Raw genomic sequence first — 20,060 nt, forward strand, 5'->3', positions numbered from 1 at the left:
TCATATTTGCTTTAGCAATTACAAAACCATGCTATATACATGCTGTTGAAGTGTTTCATCTTAAAGCTTACATAATGGGCATTGCAACTGTCCTGGTATTTGACCACTGTCCAATGCTGATAGAGAGATTAATTGTTCATATACTATTTATTTATATTGCCATAATTTTTGTATTGCTCTAAATATCTCAGAAATCAAGTAACACAGACAGAGCTGCATAGTGTTATATGAAAGCTCACAGGTGGACTAACAAAATGTTTCTGTCAATATGTGGATAGTTTTTGTGGTTACTGATATAGTGCAAGTTGTTAATAAAGTAAATGTATACTGTTTCTTATGACTTACAAAAGTCTTGGCCTAGGCTCTAATGAACACTACCACTGTAAAAATTTATTTGTGCTGAACAGTTTGCCATCTACATTTCTTTAGTATCCTTTATGGCTCCAGAGATATGAACATTTGTTTGAAATGTGAGGTCATGATTGACTTATCTCATGAATTTGCTTTATGCAGGATTTTGGCGATGGGGGTGCTTTTCCTGAGATACACGTTGCTCAATTCCCTTTGGATATGGGGAGGAAAAAGAAGGCATCCAATGCTTTGCCAGTACAATTGGATGCAGAAGGGAAAATTAAATATGACGCAATTGCACGGCAAGGGCAAGCAAAAGATAAGGTAAGGTAACTGCTTTCCATGAAATGTTATTGTAAACTGCTGTTGTGCTAATAAAAGAAAAAAAAACATCATTGCATGATGTTAAAACTTTGTTTCAGGCTGCAGTGAGTTCACTCGTTTTCATAAGTTATTGCTTAACAGGAACAGATCATTCATTGTAACTCGCTTAATTTAAAACTAGCATTGAACTGAAATGGATTATCGGGTTGATTGCTGATCAGAGGAATGAGTTGTGCAACTATGTTTCAGTTTTCCCATCTGCAATGGTAGGTAGTTATAGAAGATTTAACATTTCTCTCCCTCCAGGTGAGCAAGGTGGTAATTTAAACACTGGTACCATATACACTGGGTAGTAGCATTCTATAGTAGAATGTGTGGTGAGACTAGCTTTATAGGTTGAGGGCATTGTATTGTCCAATGAGGTATGTAAATGTTAAAATTTAATTGGATCTGGTGGGCAGTGTGCACTTATTTGCAGACCTTCACTGTTTCAGTGACTTGCCCACTGAATCTTATGAATTTCTTTGAGAATGGCCTGTATGAAGCCAAATTTGTTGGACTGAGGGCCCTGTAAACTGGTAGTGCCATTGCTTTGGGGCTCAGTAATATGATACTTTCCATTACTTTACAAGTGATGCTGGTAAAAGTAATTGGTGTTTAGTTCCTTGGGTAAGTGGCACAGATGCACTTGTGGAGGGGTACCACAGTAGCTGTTTCCTAGACCACAGGCTCATACCCAGTGGGTAAATTTAGACTGAATAGGTTTAAGAGGTCAGTGCTTTATGCTAACAGGGAGACGGCCTGCAGTGCTGTCTGGAGCCCGCTGAACTAGTGTGCTATGTTTTGGAGAGAGCTTTTAAGACTTGCTCTGGGGTACGTGTAGGTGGTAGGTGGTGGTATGGAATGAAGTAAGAGAGGAACACAGGGGGTATAAGAGAGATGTTTGAATTCAGTTTACTGCTTTTATTTCATTGTCTTCTTGGTCAGAGGAGGCAGAACAACTCTGTGCAGTGCTGGGAATTGATCATGAGATTCCTGACATTGTTAACCACAAAGCTGTTTTTCTTTGGTTGATGTGGCAATATTTAATTTGTGCTTTACCTTGTAGATGTTGACCCTGATGCGAGTTCTTTGCCTATATTTTGGAGGCACCTACTAGCCAAGGTGATTTGAGTTTTTTTTAATAGTGCCAGCAGTTTTTTATTTTATTTAAAAAATGTTTGATACTGGCGCTCCTCAATAGGGTCTTGTTCCTTAATTTGGCACTGTATTTGTGTTTAATTCGGATAGATGCTTGAATGCAGGAGTATGTTTCAGTATACATTGGTGATATAAGCTGCCACACTTCCTATGGGGTGTCCATGGGTTGCAAGCTTTTAAATCTCCTTAGGTTTTTGGACAGTGGTAGAGCACTGGCTCTGAAAAAAATTCCTGCAGACAGTAGGATTAGAAGGCGTTTTAAAGTAGTAATTCTTATTCTGCTGGATTATTCCCAAGGTGCTGAGATTGTGAAAGGATATGGACATGCTGACAAAAAAATACAACCCCCATCACCACAAGTCTGCACAAGTGGCAGGCACTAAATCTCCATGAAGGAGTGAAGTCACTGCATTGGAACAAAGTTTCTGTCTTCTTCTTTCAGGTTTTCCTGGTTAGGGGTCACCACAGTGGAACAATGGTCCATAGAACAATTGGCAGTGGAGTTTTACAGTGTTGAGTTGGCACCCAACCTTCCACAGAAGGCACATACTCACACCTAGGGCCAATTTAGAGTGCCCAGTCCACCTACAGCATGTCTCTGGGATGTGGGAGGAAACCGGAGCATGCTGAGGAAACCCACAGGACCGTAGAGAGGACATGCAGACTCCATTGGAACAAAATTTTTATAATTCTGTAAATTTGTATGTCCTTGAGTAAGGAAAGCCTTAAGGACAGGCATTTTCTTGTTTTAACTTCTAGTGTTGAGCAATGCCTCATTGATATGAGCTTGATTGAGATTTGCTGGGTGGGTGGTAGGTGTAATAGACGGAATCTGCGTAAAAAAGATACTGTGAGGGTAGAAAGCATTACAGGCAGTATGTGGAAGCCCTGCAGGTATGGGAAGGCCAGCTCTCATGAAACGGGCAGAACTATCTGGTTCCCATTGCATCGTATCCTATTAGAATGATACCAGTTGTTACAGTCAGTTATTTTCTTTTGTGATGTGGCATTATTTGCATTGATGGCAAAGATATTGATCAAGGCTACTTTCTTTCCAGAGTAGAAAACAGACATTTAAAGTTCAGCCTTGACTTTCTTGATTTCTTCCAAGGTGGAATACCCAAGGTCATTCACTCCCACGTGAGCAACAACCAAGTTATATGCATACTTGGAGTGAAGGGATCTTAGTGCCCTGCTGACACAAACTCTGGCACCTGAAAGGCAAGTTAACATCACTCTTATCTTTGCTCAGCCAAATGAGTGGTTTATTGGAATGTCTGATTGTAGAGTCACTTGCAGCTTTGAGCACTTAGGAGTACAGCTTAGGTGATAGTTGCTTATGGTGACAACTAGAAATGTCTGTGTGAGTGCTGTATAGCACTGGAGGTGTTGTGAGCATTGTGGGTAGGATGCAAGTGTGGTGATGAGGTTTAAGTGTCTTGGTGCCATTGCCTTGGAGGCTTAGGATTAGGAAGAGATTTTTTAGTAACCTTGCAGTTGTAGGCTTTGTGTTAAGTGTCTGTGGCACTGTGATGTTGCTTGGATATATTGAGCTCTGACAACCAGGGGACCTGAGAGATTTGTTGTCAGTTTAAATAGGTGCCACCACCTCTCAAAAGAAGGTGTAGAGTTAGGTAGCAACAGTGGTTTGTCACTGAACAATAAGGTATTTGCTACTCTGGTGACTATAGTTTCATGATATCAGGAAATTTGATGGGGAGGAGTTCAGTACAAATGGGCATTGTGCCAATGGCAGTAAATCTGTTGGGACCAGGATTCTGTAATAATGGTTCAGAGTATTGTGCCGCCTAAGATACAGTAATGGTAGTTTTTGCTGTACAGATATGAAGCAATGTAAAATTAGCTTTATGGTCTGACAGTTTATGCACTGGTACGGCCAGTAACAACTGCTATCTGCAGTGTGCAGTATGGCAGAACCGGATTTTATTCACATGGTATGATATTAGCTGTACATTCTTGCAGTATATGCACTGGTATTGCAAATGTGTTTATATATGGGTGACACTCTAATGAGGTAGAAAACCTGATACTGCAACAGCCATGCGATAAGGCAGAATCAGATAATGTGTATGCAGTATAATAAAGCATAAAGGCATGAGATTTAGGTGAAGGTACCAGACAAGCATCTAGAGTATAACACAGATAGTCTTGAGGCTTCTTTGTCTTTTTGCCTTATATTATCAAGCATAGTAATGTAATTCAAAAGTGATACAGGATGCCAGCACAGGCAGAGAAGACGTGGCTTCTACAAGATTAGTGTGTATAGTGTTGCAAGTTAAAAAGTGTTGTGGTGATAAAGTAGAATAAAATGTAGGATATAGGTATAGTACCGCAGGTCTAGCAAGTGCAGTATGACATTTTAAAAGTTAAATAGTATCATCACTAGTCCCACAAGATTTATAAGCACAGCAGAGAATCAGCACTAACCAAATGTCAGAAATCTGTGCAAGCACAGTACCACAGTTTAAAACTGACAGAACTGATATCACAGATCTTTGCAGGCACTGTACATTTTAAATTGATATTAATGTGCTACAGGACTTTGAATGTTGTTGTATCTTTCGGCTTTGCCCGGTTAGGGGTCGCCACTGCAGAATTCCGGTCAGCTAATGATTGGCAGTAGATTTTTACGTACCGATTTGCCAGCCCTGATGCACAACCTTCAACGAAGGTATGCCCATTCACGCATGTCTCCACACAGAAGACGCTTTAGCTGAGAATCAAACAGGACAACATCTTACTGTGAGGTTGACAACGCTACCACAGCACCACCACCGCAGCATACAGGACTTTGAATGTACAGCGGTTAAAAGGTGATGCAAACACCAGTACTGTTGTCACAATAAGCAGTATGTACATTTAAATCAGAGAGTTACAGTACAATAAACTGTAGGTGCAGGTTCCATAGTTTATTTTGTGCCAAGTTACTGCTGCGCTTTGCACAGCTGTTCAAGTATCAAGTAAGTACATGGGTTTACAGTAGAGGTCTAATGGAAGAATATAAGAACACGTGCCCTTTGACTATGATGTCACGTGGTTTGCCTTGGGCATGCATTGTGTGCACCATGTTTGAGCTCAGCACAGATGAGAAGAAAGCCTTGTAAAGTAGCAGTAATTAAAGCAGACAACATGAACAAGTAGCTAGTAGAAACTGATGGTGCTGACAGAATGAACAAGTAGCCAGTAGAAACTGGTGGTACTGACAAGCTAACCACAAATAAACAGTCTAACCATTTATCACAAGGGCAAACAGCAAAAACAGCCCCCCCCCCCCCCAACGAAAAAAATGCTGCTAGCATGCACACCAAGTCTCAATGTTAGTTTAAAAAAAGTTACTTCCCCAAGCTTGGAGCAGTCAGGTAAGTGGTCACTTTCAGTGAATCGATGCAGCACTAATTGATGCAGACAAAATCAAGCAGCCACCTAACAGAAACTGGTGGTTGTAATAAAATAACAGCAAATAAATATTATGTTCGCTTCAGATTCTCCTTTTACAAGAGCAAACTGCAAAAGCAGTTTCAACTAGAGAAAAAAATACCACTAGCGGGCACAGTTAAGTGGTCACTTCCAGTAAATCAGTACAGCAGTATTGGGGAACATTAAGGCTATAAAGCTTGAGGTACTGCAACTGTGCAAACTGTGCCTGTTTTTACATTTTTGTTAGTATGTGAGAAATAGGAACCCATCTGTATAGTAAGTGACTACATATCTGAGAGCCTTTAATGGGCAAGTACAAAATGGCTGACTTTTAAACCTTCAAGGATCGAGTTGTTAGTAGTTTCTCAACAGTTTGTAGCTACCTGATGCTTTATGTTTCCCTTATAGATTAGTCTTGGGAGATACAAGTTGAACTGCATGGGTAAGTTGAAAAATTTCCACATAATCTGAGATATTGGGATGACGTGGAAAGAACAGGTGTCATCTGTTCTAAAACATCTTGCTGTCTGAGAAGTACTAATTGAGTAAGCATGTTATCTGACAATAGCATTTACTTAACTGTTCCTTGGTCTTATATTCACAAAGGTGGGTTCTGTAATGCTGCCCGGGTTGGCTGTTGTGTGTGTCTCCATGTTGTGCAGTTGCTGCTGCCAAGGTAGTAACTAAAGATTTATTCATAGTTTCACTTGGAAATCAAACGGTCTTTGTTACCTACTCCTTCCTTATCGTTTGTCCTAACACATCAGCTTGACCTGTTAGAGATTCCAAGGAATAGATTATAGTCTCTTCTTATTTGTTTTCATGTACTTGTTGAAATTCTCTGCTGTGTTGAGGTAAGGGATTGTTGTCCTGTTGATGCTTTAAGTCCCAACTTGGAATGTTTTTTTTTTTTTATCAGGCTTGCAATGATTTGTTTGTAGTCTGGAGCCTTACATTGTTTTGTTTTTGAATATGGCTTTTTTTAAGCTCTTGATTTTTTTTCTTTTTTTTTTTTTTTTTAATTTTACTTAGCATTGTGGTCATTCTAGTTGTGATAAGTGTTTTGAACAGGTACATACCAAAATGATCGGCCCAATGAGTCCTGACTACCCTGGATCTGGGCGCAATACCTTTACATACAAGTTGTGCAGTGAAAAGGACTTCCTTGAACAACATTTTCTGATCAGTTATTACATGGTGTTAATTTGTTTTTATAGATTCATAGACACTTAACTAGTTTATTGATCTTTGAGGATCTTAAGAAGCCTAACTTTAAATTCCCATGGTAGTTGTTAGCCCTTACATTTTGCATACAGATAACACAGACTGGCTGAGCAAGGATATGTTGGGACGTTTACAGGTTTCCCCTGTGTATGAAGGACAGGAGTACTAAAATTGGGATGAATTTGTGGTGATCAATCCATTTATCCAAATTGTTTTTGAATGTAGGAAGAGAAGTCCTTTGCATTATGTGAAGTGGAAATTGGTTCCATAGAAGTTGCATTCTCTATGATACATAACTATAACTATCCTCCAGCATGTTCTGTTTATTTTATAGAAGAGATTGAGATCCCTTGAGCTGGTGTTTGATACTGTTTGACTTGCAAATGTGTAATAGGCCTGGAAAAAAAAGGGTCTGTTGACGCTCAATACATGATCCACATGGCATCTTTCAGTAGCCTGTATGATACTAGGATGAGACCATCTGCATAACTTTTATGATTTAGGCCCTTGATTTTTTTTTTTTTTTTATTTAGCATTGTGGTCATTCTAGTTGTGACAAGTGTTTTGAACAGGTACATACTAAAAAAGGCATTCTACTCAATGATCGGCCCAATGAGTCCTGACTACCCAGGGTCTGGATGCAATACCTTTAGATATAAGTTGTGCAATGAAAAAGGACTTCCTTGAACAATATAACTTCTGGTTAATATAGAGGTAGAGTAGCTGCACTGATTCCTGGCACTTTTCTCTTGCTCCTCTATTTGCAAGTTTATTAATATTAAGTCTAAGCTTTGAGTACAGGAATCTTTTACTAACTCCTGTTAAACAAATCAATGCACTTTCCATTGAAGAGAAGAGCAGCAAAAAAGAAAAATAGTACAACCTCAGCTGAAACCTCCACATATTCTGTCGAGTATACATTCTGCAGTGAAGTCGAGACATCTCCAGTGATCTTACATTAGATTATGTTGGAGCTGCAAAAGATGAACTCAGCAGTTACCCCATATATGGAGAAAGTGTATAGAAAGCTCTCTGACATGGAGCATACACTTTCCTCTCACTTGGGTCAGCTGGCATCAATGGACACTGAGATTAGGGATGTTTAAACACAGAGTAGGGTCAGCAGAAACCAGACTTAAACAAGTTGAGGAAAAGTTAGTTGACACAGGGGACTGAGGGTGTAGAAAGAACTTTAATTTTGCCACTCTGTCTGAAAGGCAGGAAGGATAATTTTGCAAGGTACATGCTAGAGTTGGCTATAATTATTTTGTTTTGACTTTAGTGGACTTGACGGCCTAGTGATTGTGTGGTTGTGCATCAGCAGAACTGGTTAGCATAGACATTGGCATATTTTTACTCGTGCCTTATTGGTCATCCTCCAGTACACAAGCACACTATATTGGGGAGTATGGATTGTTCCTCACAATCTAGACCATCTGCCTTTATTTTTGTTGACAAAGTAGTTGCTGCTGCCATGCTATTTGAACAACTGAGTTTGTCTTGCAAAGAATGTGTATTATGAAAAAGAAAATGTGTATTTTGTGTACTGAAATAGTGTTTTGGTGTTCTTTGTTTTGGCTGTTAGGAATGGGGTACATGCCTGATGTATTAGATGAAGGTAAAAAGATTCATTTCTGGGGTGCAGAGTGGTAGGAGGATGCCAGGAAAAGGATGCACTATGTAGGAGTTATTGGACTGTTATTCCTCCACCTGCAAAACTTTAAACAAGTGTGCACTCATTCTTCCTGCTGTTTGTAATTATAGACCCTTATGTCTAAATTGTTTTTGGTTTCTAAATGTTAGTTTTATTTGTTTGAATGATTTCTTCAACATACTTTTGGTACAGCATTGTACGTATGGAAGAGAGCTGATGGTCTTACCATAGTTTGGTTTGATCTTGACTTTACCAGTTATTATACTAGCGGACTTATGGCATGTTTGTTTCCTTTTGTTTGTTTTGTAAGGTGGGGTAACAAATGCCTGTTCTTGTTTGTTCTGTTATTTGTGGTCTATACAAACACTATTTGGATGAAACTATTATTGGGTTGTTCTGGGGATGAAACTTAAAAGGACCAAAATATGGTCCATTATTTCATGGTGTCAACTGGTTAGTCGATCCTGTGAAGAAGGTTGCAGGTTATTTTTAATGCTCGGGCAGTTTTGCCCACTCTAGTATTTAATGCAAGAAATGCATATTTCAGGACTTTTAACATTTAAAGTAAAAAAGGTTTGGGTATAAGGTTTTAGATGTTTAGATGTTTTTGTCTTGAAAGAAAATATGAATAAATGAATGAAATGAAGTTGACTGTAATCTAATCCATGGAATCCCTCATAGGTCAGGCTAATATGTTTTGCTCAGAAGGGGAGTTCCTTAACAGTGTAGTGATAAGCAGTCAGGAAAGGAAGATAGATGTGTTGAGATAAAAGGTTACCTAGTTGGCTTTGAGTACCAATACTGAATGTTTGTCTCCCTCCTGGTAGAACAGTAGGGGGATGTGTAGGGAATGAATAGCATTTCAGTAAGGTCTGACTATCTGGGGGGAGACTGGAACACTGTTTTCTCACTGGGGGAGGTCCACTCTGGTTCCAGGTGTTTCCATGTTCTAGTACTGGGAAGCTACATTTGGTGACTCTGACAATTGTGGGTATTGAGGACATGCATAGGATTTTGGCACCTGGTGGGATGTATTAATTTCCCCCAGATTTATTTTGGGCCGCAGTATTGATAACATTGTGGTATAAAAGAAAGTTATTTGATAGTCGGTCTTCAGCATTATCTCACTGGCAAATGTAGTCATTCCACCGTAATACTCAGGATCTTATATCCTTTTCATTCTTCCTCCACCAGTGGGTTACGGATCTAATTCTCATATCTGACTTGGCCGCCTACACAAGACTTCAGATCCAGCTCTCGAGCTTCTCCCTGTACCCATAATGGCCTCTTCAACCCCCAACACTCCAAATCTTGTTTGCTTTCATTGTGGTTAGACATAGGTTGTGCTCTCAAACATAGTAAGCAGCTGCTTTTTTTATAATTTTTGCAGTTCTACTTTATTTTCCTAAAACCTATATTTTTTTCTGTCCGATTTCTCTCTTTAGAGCTTTTCACTGGTATTAGGATTTCTTCTGCCTTTTTACTGGTAACTTCTACTCTGGTTGAGTAGTCTTAGTACCTTCCTTTCTTTCTTTTTATTTATTTATTTATTTTTTAGGTATTCTCTAATTTATCATAGTTGGTATCCCCCCCCCCCCTTCATTTCTTTATAAGTTCATACGTGAGTACTAGGCTATTGGCCCTAGGGCCTATATAAGCCTAGCCAAATGCTGCCCTGGCTTTTGCCACCCAAGAAAATTATTTTCTTGTGCCCCTGTCAAGCAGAGCCACAGAAGTGATCCCCGGGGTGAATTTCCTATCTCCCATCCAGTCATCAAGATTTTTCTTGAGTGCTAATGAGGAGCTTTGTTTGATATAGATAGGTAGATTGTTCCAGAGTATGGGAAGTCTCTGGGACAGGAATCTATCCCTCCAGCATGTTCTGTTTATTGTTTTGACAAGGTTTAGGTCCCTAGAGCGTGTAGCTGGAAGGGATTGGGATTTCTTTAAGTGGAGCATGTCCAACAGCTCTGGGTTTGACATAGCTTTGTATGTTAGGCAGAGATAGGAGATAAGCGACAGAGTAAAGCTGGAGTTTTTTGAGATGATCTGGGTAGGGCATCTGTTTAAGGCCGGTAATCCTCTTTATGAGGTATTTCTGCGGCCTTTCCAGTTGTTGTAGATGTCTTGTGAGGTACATACTAAAAGGAGCGTTGTACTCTATAATGAGTCTAATGAGTGATGAGTAGAGGGGAACAATGACCTCCTTTTTTTCTTGGATGAGAAACCTTTTGTGATGAGGTGTGCCACGTAGAAGGATTTCCTGACTACTGTGGCGATGTGATTATCAAAGGAGAGAGACTACTGTCCACCTGTGTTCCAAGGTCTTTTATCACACTTTCGGTGTTAAGTAGACTACCGCTTATGTGGTAGTTCATGGGTACAGAGTTTTTACCAAAAGGGATGACAATGCACTTTTTGGCATTGAGCTTGAGGCCATGGCTTTGACACCAGGCATCTGTCTCAGTGAGGCCCTTTTGTAGGATGTCCACATCGTTGGGAGTGTTAATTATGGCTCCTAGTTTGCAGTCATCTGTGAACTTTGTTAGCCAAAGACCTTCTGTCTTAGCTTGTACTTCAGAGAAGTAGATACCAAACAGGAGAGGACCTAGGACTGAACATGTGGTACTCCATTTGTCACTGGTCTGAAGTTGGATTTAGAGTCTGCTAAGTAGTACTAGGCTAGCTGCCCTTGTGGGCCATTTTAAACTTAGCCAATTTACCCATCGAGACTCAGGCCCTGCACCTTGTGTCTGTAAGGTAAACACCTTAGCCATTATGTCAACCTCTTAAAACTTGTTTGTTGTGTGTTTTGTTTTAAACTGCTGTTTAACTTCTTGTTTGTGGTTTTCTTGTTTATGCAGTGTTTTTCTCCTTAACCATGTTGGAGAAACCAACTGGCTTCAAAAAGTGCACTTCTTGTGGGCATAAGATCTTAAACTCGGATGCCCACAAGAAGTGCGTGTATTGCCTAGGACCTGAGCATCTTGACATTTGTCCCATTTGCACCACCTTTAATCCCAGGGCATTACCAGACAGACACAATAAACCTGTTTTAAAATGCTTGCTCCCTTCTTCTTCTGGGGCTCAAAACCTCCTCAAAAACACCCAAATCAGTTTCTTCATACAGAATGACATCTCCTCAGAAGTCCCCAAGGGCGTCTTTGAAGCCGCTCGAGAAGATTAGAAAAATTTTGGATCTGACCACCATGGATCCCAAGCCTCTTGGGCCATCCTTGGATCCAAAGCCGCCTTCGAATCTGAAAGGTTTGGCTCCTATTGTCATTTCACCTTTGCCATCTACTTCATTTTTGGATCCAAGTTCTACTTCAAGACGTAAAAGCTGTACAGCAGCGTACACATTGAAACCTATGTCACCTTCTCTTCCAGCTCAACTTTTTCAGACTCCGAAGAAACACTCTAGACCTTTATTCACAATGTCATCCAGATCTTCTAGGAGTTTGTCAGAGGCAGATGTGGCTATGATGCAGAAATTTCTCGGGGCTCCGATCCAGATGGGGGTTTGTCCCCTCCTGGATCTGTGACTACATCTGCTAAGTCCATTGCGTCTCCTCCTCAAATCCGACCTGTGGTTTCGGAGTCCCAGGATATGAGATCCCAAACAGGTTCAGTGTCTAATTCCAAGGAAGGTACCTTCTTCGACTCCGATGGTGTCCCTGACCAGTTCTGCTCCAATACCCTGTGATCAAAGAAGGTCTGCGATCCAAGAGGTCAGCACCTGGTCCGAGGGATTGGGTTCAGCTCCGAATTTCAGACCCATCCCTTCCTCTCAGAACCTCAGCCCTAAACAGCTTGGATCTGATCTTCCCCTTCAGGCTTGGATCTGGGGGCAGCCCCATCCTGCCTTCCTCAGAGGCTTCATCTGTGAGGAGGAAGGAGAGGTTTCCCCCTGGTCCTTTGGCATTCATGGTGATAGAAAGGGCTTTCTCTCTACACAGAGAACTGTCCTCTCTTGTCTCAGACCCTACCCATCTCATATCTTTGATTCTGAGCTCTGAACCATTCAGACCTATTCCAGAGGGACAGACAGATGATGTTCGTGTTTCACTGTTACAGTCATTACATTTGAGTAATCTGCTGGCAGGTTGCCCTCAGACAGCCTGATTAACAAAGTCTTGGGTCCTGCGTTGGTTGCTGTCCCTTCTTCCATGGCGTCAGGTCGTCAGGGGTATAAAACATGCAACCAACGCTATTACATCAGTCTTTCTTGCCGCGCGGTGCCCGAAGCAGAAGCAGTTCACAAGTGCCTGTCAGCCGACTCCTGAAATTTTCGTTTTCGAGTTTCAGAACCGAAGTCTTCAACTAAAAAGCTAAGTACCTCGTTGGGGAAACTTTTTCTTGCTTACCGATGTTAGTAAAAGTTAATAATTGTATTACTTGTGGGAAGCAAATACCTCATAAGGATTTTCATTTGTACTGTATTCCTTGCCCTAGGCCCTGACCACAACGTACCTTGCTATCGGTTTTGTGCTAAATTTAATCAGTGCACTATTAAACATCGGTATATTTTTGCTTCTAAATATTTTGGTTCACACTTTAATTATTCAGAAATGTCGTCGGTTAGCAATCAGACTACTGGAACACCAAAAAAATGCAAAGAAAAAGACAGAGACAGGCCGTCGAGGTCCAAAACTGATGATGATGCTTCTCTTCAGCCAGTTCGCTGGTACTCAGTGAGGCACTTTCGCAGCCCCTGATACCCGCTATTTCTGATTCGCAGGCCTCTACTGAGACGCATTCGGAGTCCGGTATGCCACGAGATACTTCAGTTAGGGAACCCACGGATGTCTCTACCTTAGATGGGTCCAGAGCTGCTGTGTAGGTACCGGCTTCTGAGGGTGTTTTCAGGCCTACAGATTTGTATATTAGACCGACGCCATCATCAAAACTAAGGCCAAAATCTAAATCTAGGTCTAAAAAACTGACGCCTGGGCCACATGTGCAGGTCCCTATGCCTAAAAAACAAATTATCAAAATGGCTTAAGATTTAATTACTCTGATCAGGAGTAGCCACCCACCCCATTATAAGAGGCTTAGGCAAGACATTGATTATGAATCTTCTGAACAGGATTCTATTTCTTCTGACTCTTCCAATAATCAGGATTTGTCTATACCTACTTATGAGGACTCAGATGCAGAAGATTCCATTCCTTCTGCTTTTCCCCCTGAGGATTTTTCTTTTGGGGAAACTTTACATACCTTAAGGGAACATTTCCACTAGGAAAGTCAGGATTTCTCTGAATCTAAAGAGAGACTTAGGGATTTTCTTCTTCTTCCTCAGCATAGGCCTTTGGCTATACATCCTGTTCTAGACAATGTTGATGATGTTTTTTCAGAATCTAGTACGGCTCCTGATTCTCTGCCTCCGGGAGCTCCTTGTAAGCCAGACAGATACTACAGGGTTCCTGACTCCCACAAATTCCTTTACAAAAATCCTACTGCAGATCCTGAAACCATTTCTCAGGGTCCCAAGGGCATTAAGGCCTCTACTGCTAAAAATCCTACCCCTTCTGATGGAAATTCCAGGGTGCTGGATAGATGGGGGTAAGAAGGTTTACACTTCTGGAACCTTGGCAATCAGGGCTTTAAACTGTCAATTTCATATGCTTAAATATCAACAGCATGTCATGGGACTGCTTAAACAGAAAATTATGTTAATTTCCGACTGCGTTGAAAATAAGGATTTACAGGATTTATTGCATTCAGCTGAACAAGTTGGCAAACATACTTTGCAATGTGGTTTTGATTCTTTGGAGGCCTCTTGCAGGGCTGCTGTAACTGGGTCTGTGCTAAGAAGGCATGCTTGGCTCAAAGAGCAAACAATGCCTGATCATGTTAAAGCAAAATTGTTGGATGCTCCTTTACAACAGGACCGTCTCTTTGGTAATATGGCTGAAGGAGTTTTAAAAAAGATGGAAGATAAAGCTAAATCTATGCAAACTGTGAAAGATTTCTTACAAGTGCAACCTCCAAGATTTAGTAGGCACTGGCCTACTAAGAACTGGTCCTTTCCAGTTCCTTTGAGAGCCACTCAAGTCAAACCCAGACATTCCATAGGCTCCAGGTTTCAGTCATAAGGGATGTTTAGAGCAAAATAATGGGGTGCCGCCTCCTCCTCCAAATCTGGAAGCAACACGGCACCTCTCTATGGTAAGCAGTCTCAATGACTTCCCTTTACACTTACCAAGCACTTACCTTTTAGCCGCCCCTTTGGGGGGAAAACTGGCACTTCATGCAAGAAAATGGCAACTTATAACCCAGGACAAATGGGTTTTAAATATAGTATCCCAGGGATACAGACTTCATTTCCACATGTTGTCAATCCCAAACGGATGACCAGACCTGCCCAGAAACAAGTACTGTCCCTCATGAACATGGGGGCTATTCAACCAGTTCCAGAAGAGAAAAAGGGACAAGGTTTCTATTTAAGACTTTTCATGGTACCCAGAAAAGACAAATCATGGCGTCCCACTCTGGACATATCTACTCTAAACACATTTCTGAACATTCCAAAATTCAAGATGCTGACTCTTCAACAGTTACTTACTATGCTAGGCAAGGATGCCTGGTTGGTAACTCTAGACTTAAAAGAGGTTTATCTGCATATCCCAGTCAGGGAATCTTGCAGAAGATACCTCCACTTCAAAGCAGGCTACTTGCATTACCAGATGTTCATTGTGCATACAGCTGCAGTCATTACAGATGGGTTATCCTGCCGTCAGGCAGGTCCTCGGTCAGCCGAATTCCAAAGTCTAGGTCCGGCGTCGGTTGTCATCGCTTCTTCCCTGACGTCAGTGCAGCAGGGGTATAAAAGAGGCAGCCGATGCCATTTTCTTCAGTCTTTCTTGCCGCGCGGTGCCCGAAGCAGAAGCAGTTCGCAAGTGCCGGTCGGCCAGCTCCTGAGATTTACAAACAGTATTTCAGCCGAAGTCTTCTTTAAAGCTAAGTACCCCGTTGGGGAAACTTTTCTTGCCTCAGACCGATTTCAGACAAAGTTAATAATTGCATTTCTTGTGGGAAGCAAATACCGCATAAGGATTTTCACTCTTTCTGTATACCTTGCTTAGGGCCAGACCACGACGTCTCAGCCTGCCGTTTTTGTGCTAGGTTCAACAAGCGCACTATTAAGCGCCGGGCGGAGTTCGCCCTTCATTATTTTGGCAAAAAATTTAATTATATCATGTCGTCGGATACCCCGACGCCAGTTTTAGGGAAAAGACGCAAAGACAAGGACCGACATCCGAGGTCCGCACCGAGTACTGAGACCACGCTTAGGCCGACTGCCGGTTCTCCAGTTCTCAGCAAGGCGCCTACGCAGCCCCTGACTACCGATGAAACTATTTTACCGGTGTCTTCAGTACCCGAGGTCGCAGGCTCCTCGGTCTCCATTCCCACTGCAGATACAGACGCCACTCTTGGCGGGGAAACCGAAAACTTAGTGAGGCCTGCCATTTCTGAAGGCGTCTTCAGGCCTACCACCTTCTCTATTAAAGCCTTCACTAAATCTAAAGCTACCATCAAAACTAAAAAACAGGGCCCTCAGACCTCCTCTCAAGGCCCCATGCCTAAAAAACAGATGCTTAAAATGGCTGAGGATTTGATAACTCTCATCAGGGGTTCTCAGCCCCCCTCTGACAAAAGACCCAGATTGGAGGAAGACTACCCTTCCTCAGACCAGGCTTCTGTTACCTCAGACCATTCTGAGGACCAGGATTATGCCTATTCCCCTATTGAAGACTCTGATGCTGAGGAGTCTATTCCCTCAGTCTCGCCCCCCTGAGGACTACTCTTTTGGGGAAACCCTGCATACATTGAGGGAGCACTTCCACTGGGAAGGCCAAGATTACTCAGATTCCAAGAAAAGGCTCAGGGAATTTCTACTACTCCCCCAGCATAGGCCCCTGGCTATCCCTCCTGTTTTAGATATTTTGGATGATGTGTATGCAGAAGCCAGTCTTAATCCAGATTCTTTACCTCCAGCCCCTGTTAAACCAGACAGGTATTACCGGGTTCCTGATTCCCACCAGTTCCTTTATAAAAGCCATACTGCTGACCCAGAAACAATTTCACAGGGTCCCAAGGGGATAAAGGCCTCTACTGCTAGAGAGATTCCAGAGCATTAGAAAGGTGGGGGAAAAAGGTGTATACATCCGCCACTTTAGCCATGAGGGCATTAAACTGTCAATTTCATATGTTAAAGTACCAACAGTTTTTGTTATCCCAGCTGAAAAGCAAAATGACAAACAGAACAACCAGATTTGAAAGAGTTGCAGGATTTGTTGCATGGAGCAGAGCAAGTGGGTAAACATACCTTGCAGTGTGGTTTTGATGCTTTAGAGGCCTCGTGTAGAGCTGCTGTCACAGGGTCTGTCATACGTAGACACGCTTGGCTCAAAGAGCAAACCTTACCAGATCATGTCAAAGCAAAGTTATTAGATGCACCACTTCAAAAAGATGTATTGTTCGGTGTTAAAGCTGAGGAGGTACTAAAGAAAATGGAGGAAAAAGCGAAATCTATGCAAACAGTTAAAGATTTCTTGCAGGTGCAACCTCCACGCTTCAGCAGAAACTGGCCTTCTAAAAATTGGTCCTTTCCAGCCACGGACAGACCTCAAAGGGGCAGATACAGACGCCCAAGGGGTAGAGGACAACCTCAAGGATCTTGCAGAGCTAGACAGTGGCAAGCACCAACCCCAAGAGGTGGAGAAGATAGACCACAGTCATTTAGAAAACAGACACAATGACTTCCCCCTATGCCTGCCAAACAAAGCTATAATGGCAGCACCTTTGGGTGGAAAACTGGAATTATTTTCAAAAAACTGGCACATTGTTACAAAAGACAAATGGATTCTGGACATTATAGACAGAGGCTACAGGTTCCACTTTCACACCCTTCCAAAAATGAGAGGCTTGCCAAACCTGCCACAAAATCAATGGGCAGAGGCACAAAGACAAGTTTCCGCTCTCATGGATATGAAAGCAATTCAAGAGGTACCTGCAAAAGAACAAGGTCAAGGCTTTTATTCCAGACTATTTCTGGTACCAAGGAAGGACAAAGATTGGAGACCCATCTTAGACCTATCCATCCTAAACACATATCTACAGGTACCAAAATTCAAGATGCTCACATTACAGCAGCTTCTTCCCATGCTGGGCAAGGAGTCTTGGCTGGTAACGTTGGACCTCAAGGAGGCATACCTGCATGTCCCTATCAGACAAGATTGCAGAAGATACCTCAGATTTCTTGCAGGTTCAACCCATTACCAATTCTCTGCATTGCCCTTTGGCTTATCTGCTGCGCCCAGAGTGCTTACGAAATGCCTGGCATCAGTAATTGCTTTCTGCAAACAACAAGGAATACAAATCTACCCATATCTGGACGACTGCCTGATCCAAGCGGACAGCAAGGACATTCTATTGCAGCATCTGGCGTTTGTAATAGAACTGTTAAACTACCTGGGATACACAGTGAACAAAAAGAAATCAAAACTAATACCTTCTCAACAGATAATTTTCCTGGGTGCCAGCTTAAATACAACCACCCAGATGGCCTACCTCACGCCAGACAAACAAGGGCAACTGTCTCAGTACTTCAACAAAATGGCAACTTTAACCAGACTAACTGCAAGGAAAGTCCTGCAGGCTCTGGGATTCATGGCATCTTGCATCCTACTGATACCATGTGCAAAGCTGCATATGAGGAAACTACAATGGTACCTAAAAAACTTATGGTCTCAACACAGCCACAGCTTGGAAACAATTATACCACTCATTCCATGCCTTCAAAAGGAATTTTGTGGTGGGCTCAAGCATGCCAAAGAAACACAGGTCTCCCTTTCTGTTTACTTCAAGCAACTCAAATCATCACAACGGACGCCTCAGACTACGCCTGGGGAGCACACATGGCAGATCAGTGCATTCAGGGAAAATGGTCCCAAAAAGAGAAGCACCTACACATCAACCAAAAGGAGATGCTAGCCGTGCAAAATGCTCTTATGACCTTCAAGGACCTACTACATCCAGGCCAGCTATTGATAAGGACAGACAACACCACAGTCATGTGGTACATAAACAAACAGGGGGGAACTCATTCATACCCCCCTGTGTAGGCAAGCCATGACCCTGTGGAACACAGCTCCGGAATTACAAATTCAACTACAGGCACAATTCCTGCCAGGGAAGGAAAACACACTGGCAGACAACTTAAGCAGAAACATGACAGACCCACATGAATGGAAGTTGCATCCTCGAGTCTTCTCAAAGATAACTCAGGCATGGGGACAGCCAGACATAGATCTATTTGCTACCCACAGAAATTACCAGTTGGAAAAAATCTGTTCAAGGACCTATCATCCACAGGCCTGGAAAGTGGACGCACTCTCCTTCAATTGGACAACATTGACAGTCTATGCCTTCCCGCCTCTTCCTCTACTGACCAAAGTTCTATTAAAAGCCAGAGCAGAGAGGCCACAGATGATTCTCATTGCTCCAGACTGGCCACGACAGCACTGGTATCCTCTCCTAAAGAGCCTGTCACACTCACCACCATGGATCCTGCCTCTAGTTCCTCTTCTGTTGTCCCAGCACAACTACAAAACCCTTCACAGCCAGCTCAAAACCTTAAATCTAGCTGCATGGAGAATACCTTAATTTCCCAACAGACTCTCCTCTCCAAGGAGGTGCAGGATGTCATCTTGGAGGCCAGAAGACCCTCTACTAGAAAAACCTACGCCGCCAAATGGAAACGATTTTGTTCCTGGAATCAAGAAAAGGGCCAGAATCCTTGGGTAATAAATATACCTCAAATTTTACAGTACCTAGCTGAGATGTTAAACAGTGGCCTTTCCTTCTCCTCCATCAAGATCCACGCTTCAGCCATTTCTGCACAATACAATACAGATCCTCCTTTATTCTCACATCCTCTATTAAGGCAGTTCCTCAGAGGGGCAAAAAATATAAAACCCCCACGGAAACCACCAGTCCCAACTTGGGACCTCAACTTCGTATTGGAAAAGCTAACTCTGCCTCCCTTTGAGCCGGCTTCTTCAACAGAGCTACAATACTTGTCGTGGAAAACAGCCTTCCTTCTGGCTATTACCTCAGCACGCAGGGTTTCGGAGCTACAGGCCCTCATGGCTGTGCAACCATTCATCATTTTCCATCAGGACAGAGTTTCCTTAAGAACCAACCCTACCTTCATGCCAAAGGTAGTATCCAGTGTAGCTTTGAATCAGACTATTCATTTACCTACCTTTTATCCAAATCCACAGAACAAAGGAGAGAGACTACTACTTTCCTTGGACATTCACAGACAACTTCGTTATTACTTGGACAGAACAAAGTCATTCAGGAAATCTGAGCAGCTCTGTGTGTCCTATGCTACAGGTGCTCAAGGAAAGGCTATTTCCAAACAGACAATTTCAAAATGGATAGCCCACTGCATATGCTTTTGTTATTCATTTCATGGGAAATCTGTGCCTGTATACATCAGATCCCACTCCACCAGGGCTACAGCTACCTCTACAGCTTTCCTCAGGGGGGTCCCTACCAAGGACATTTTGGAAGCAGCTACTTGGAGTTCAGTGCACACTTTCTCCAAACACTACCACCTTCCACTATACTCTAAATCTAGAGCGGGCTTTGCCACAGCAGTCCTGCAGGGCATCCTAGCCCCTCCTAGTTCCACTTAGTACCTACCACCCTCACTTAGCTTTGGGATTCTACCCATCTGTAATGACTGCAGCTGTATGCACGATGAACATAGTACAGTTTTGTACCTACCATAAATGTAGATGTTCGAGTGCTCATACAGCTGCAGTCCAGGTTACCCTCCCTCCATCCCCTCTTA

General features: G+C 42.4%; 1 protein-coding gene across 2 annotated transcripts in view; it reads left to right on the plus strand.

Annotated features, from left to right (window-relative positions):
* SNW1 (SNW domain containing 1) overlaps positions 1-20,060 on the plus strand; it is a 1,165,034-nt gene that overhangs the window by 313,052 nt on the left and 831,922 nt on the right. For both annotated transcript variants that reach the window (XM_044074050.1, XM_044074049.1), the window contains exon 3: positions 514-675. In XM_044074050.1, coding sequence (XP_043929985.1) covers positions 514-675 — 162 coding nt within the window. The remainder of the gene's footprint in view (positions 1-513; positions 676-20,060) is intronic.

This window comes from Protopterus annectens, chromosome 6.part0 (genome assembly GCF_019279795.1).
Source record: "Protopterus annectens isolate FY-2018-M chromosome 6.part0, PAN1.0, whole genome shotgun sequence".
In the NCBI taxonomy this organism is placed as follows: domain Eukaryota; kingdom Metazoa; phylum Chordata; order Ceratodontiformes; family Protopteridae; genus Protopterus; species Protopterus annectens.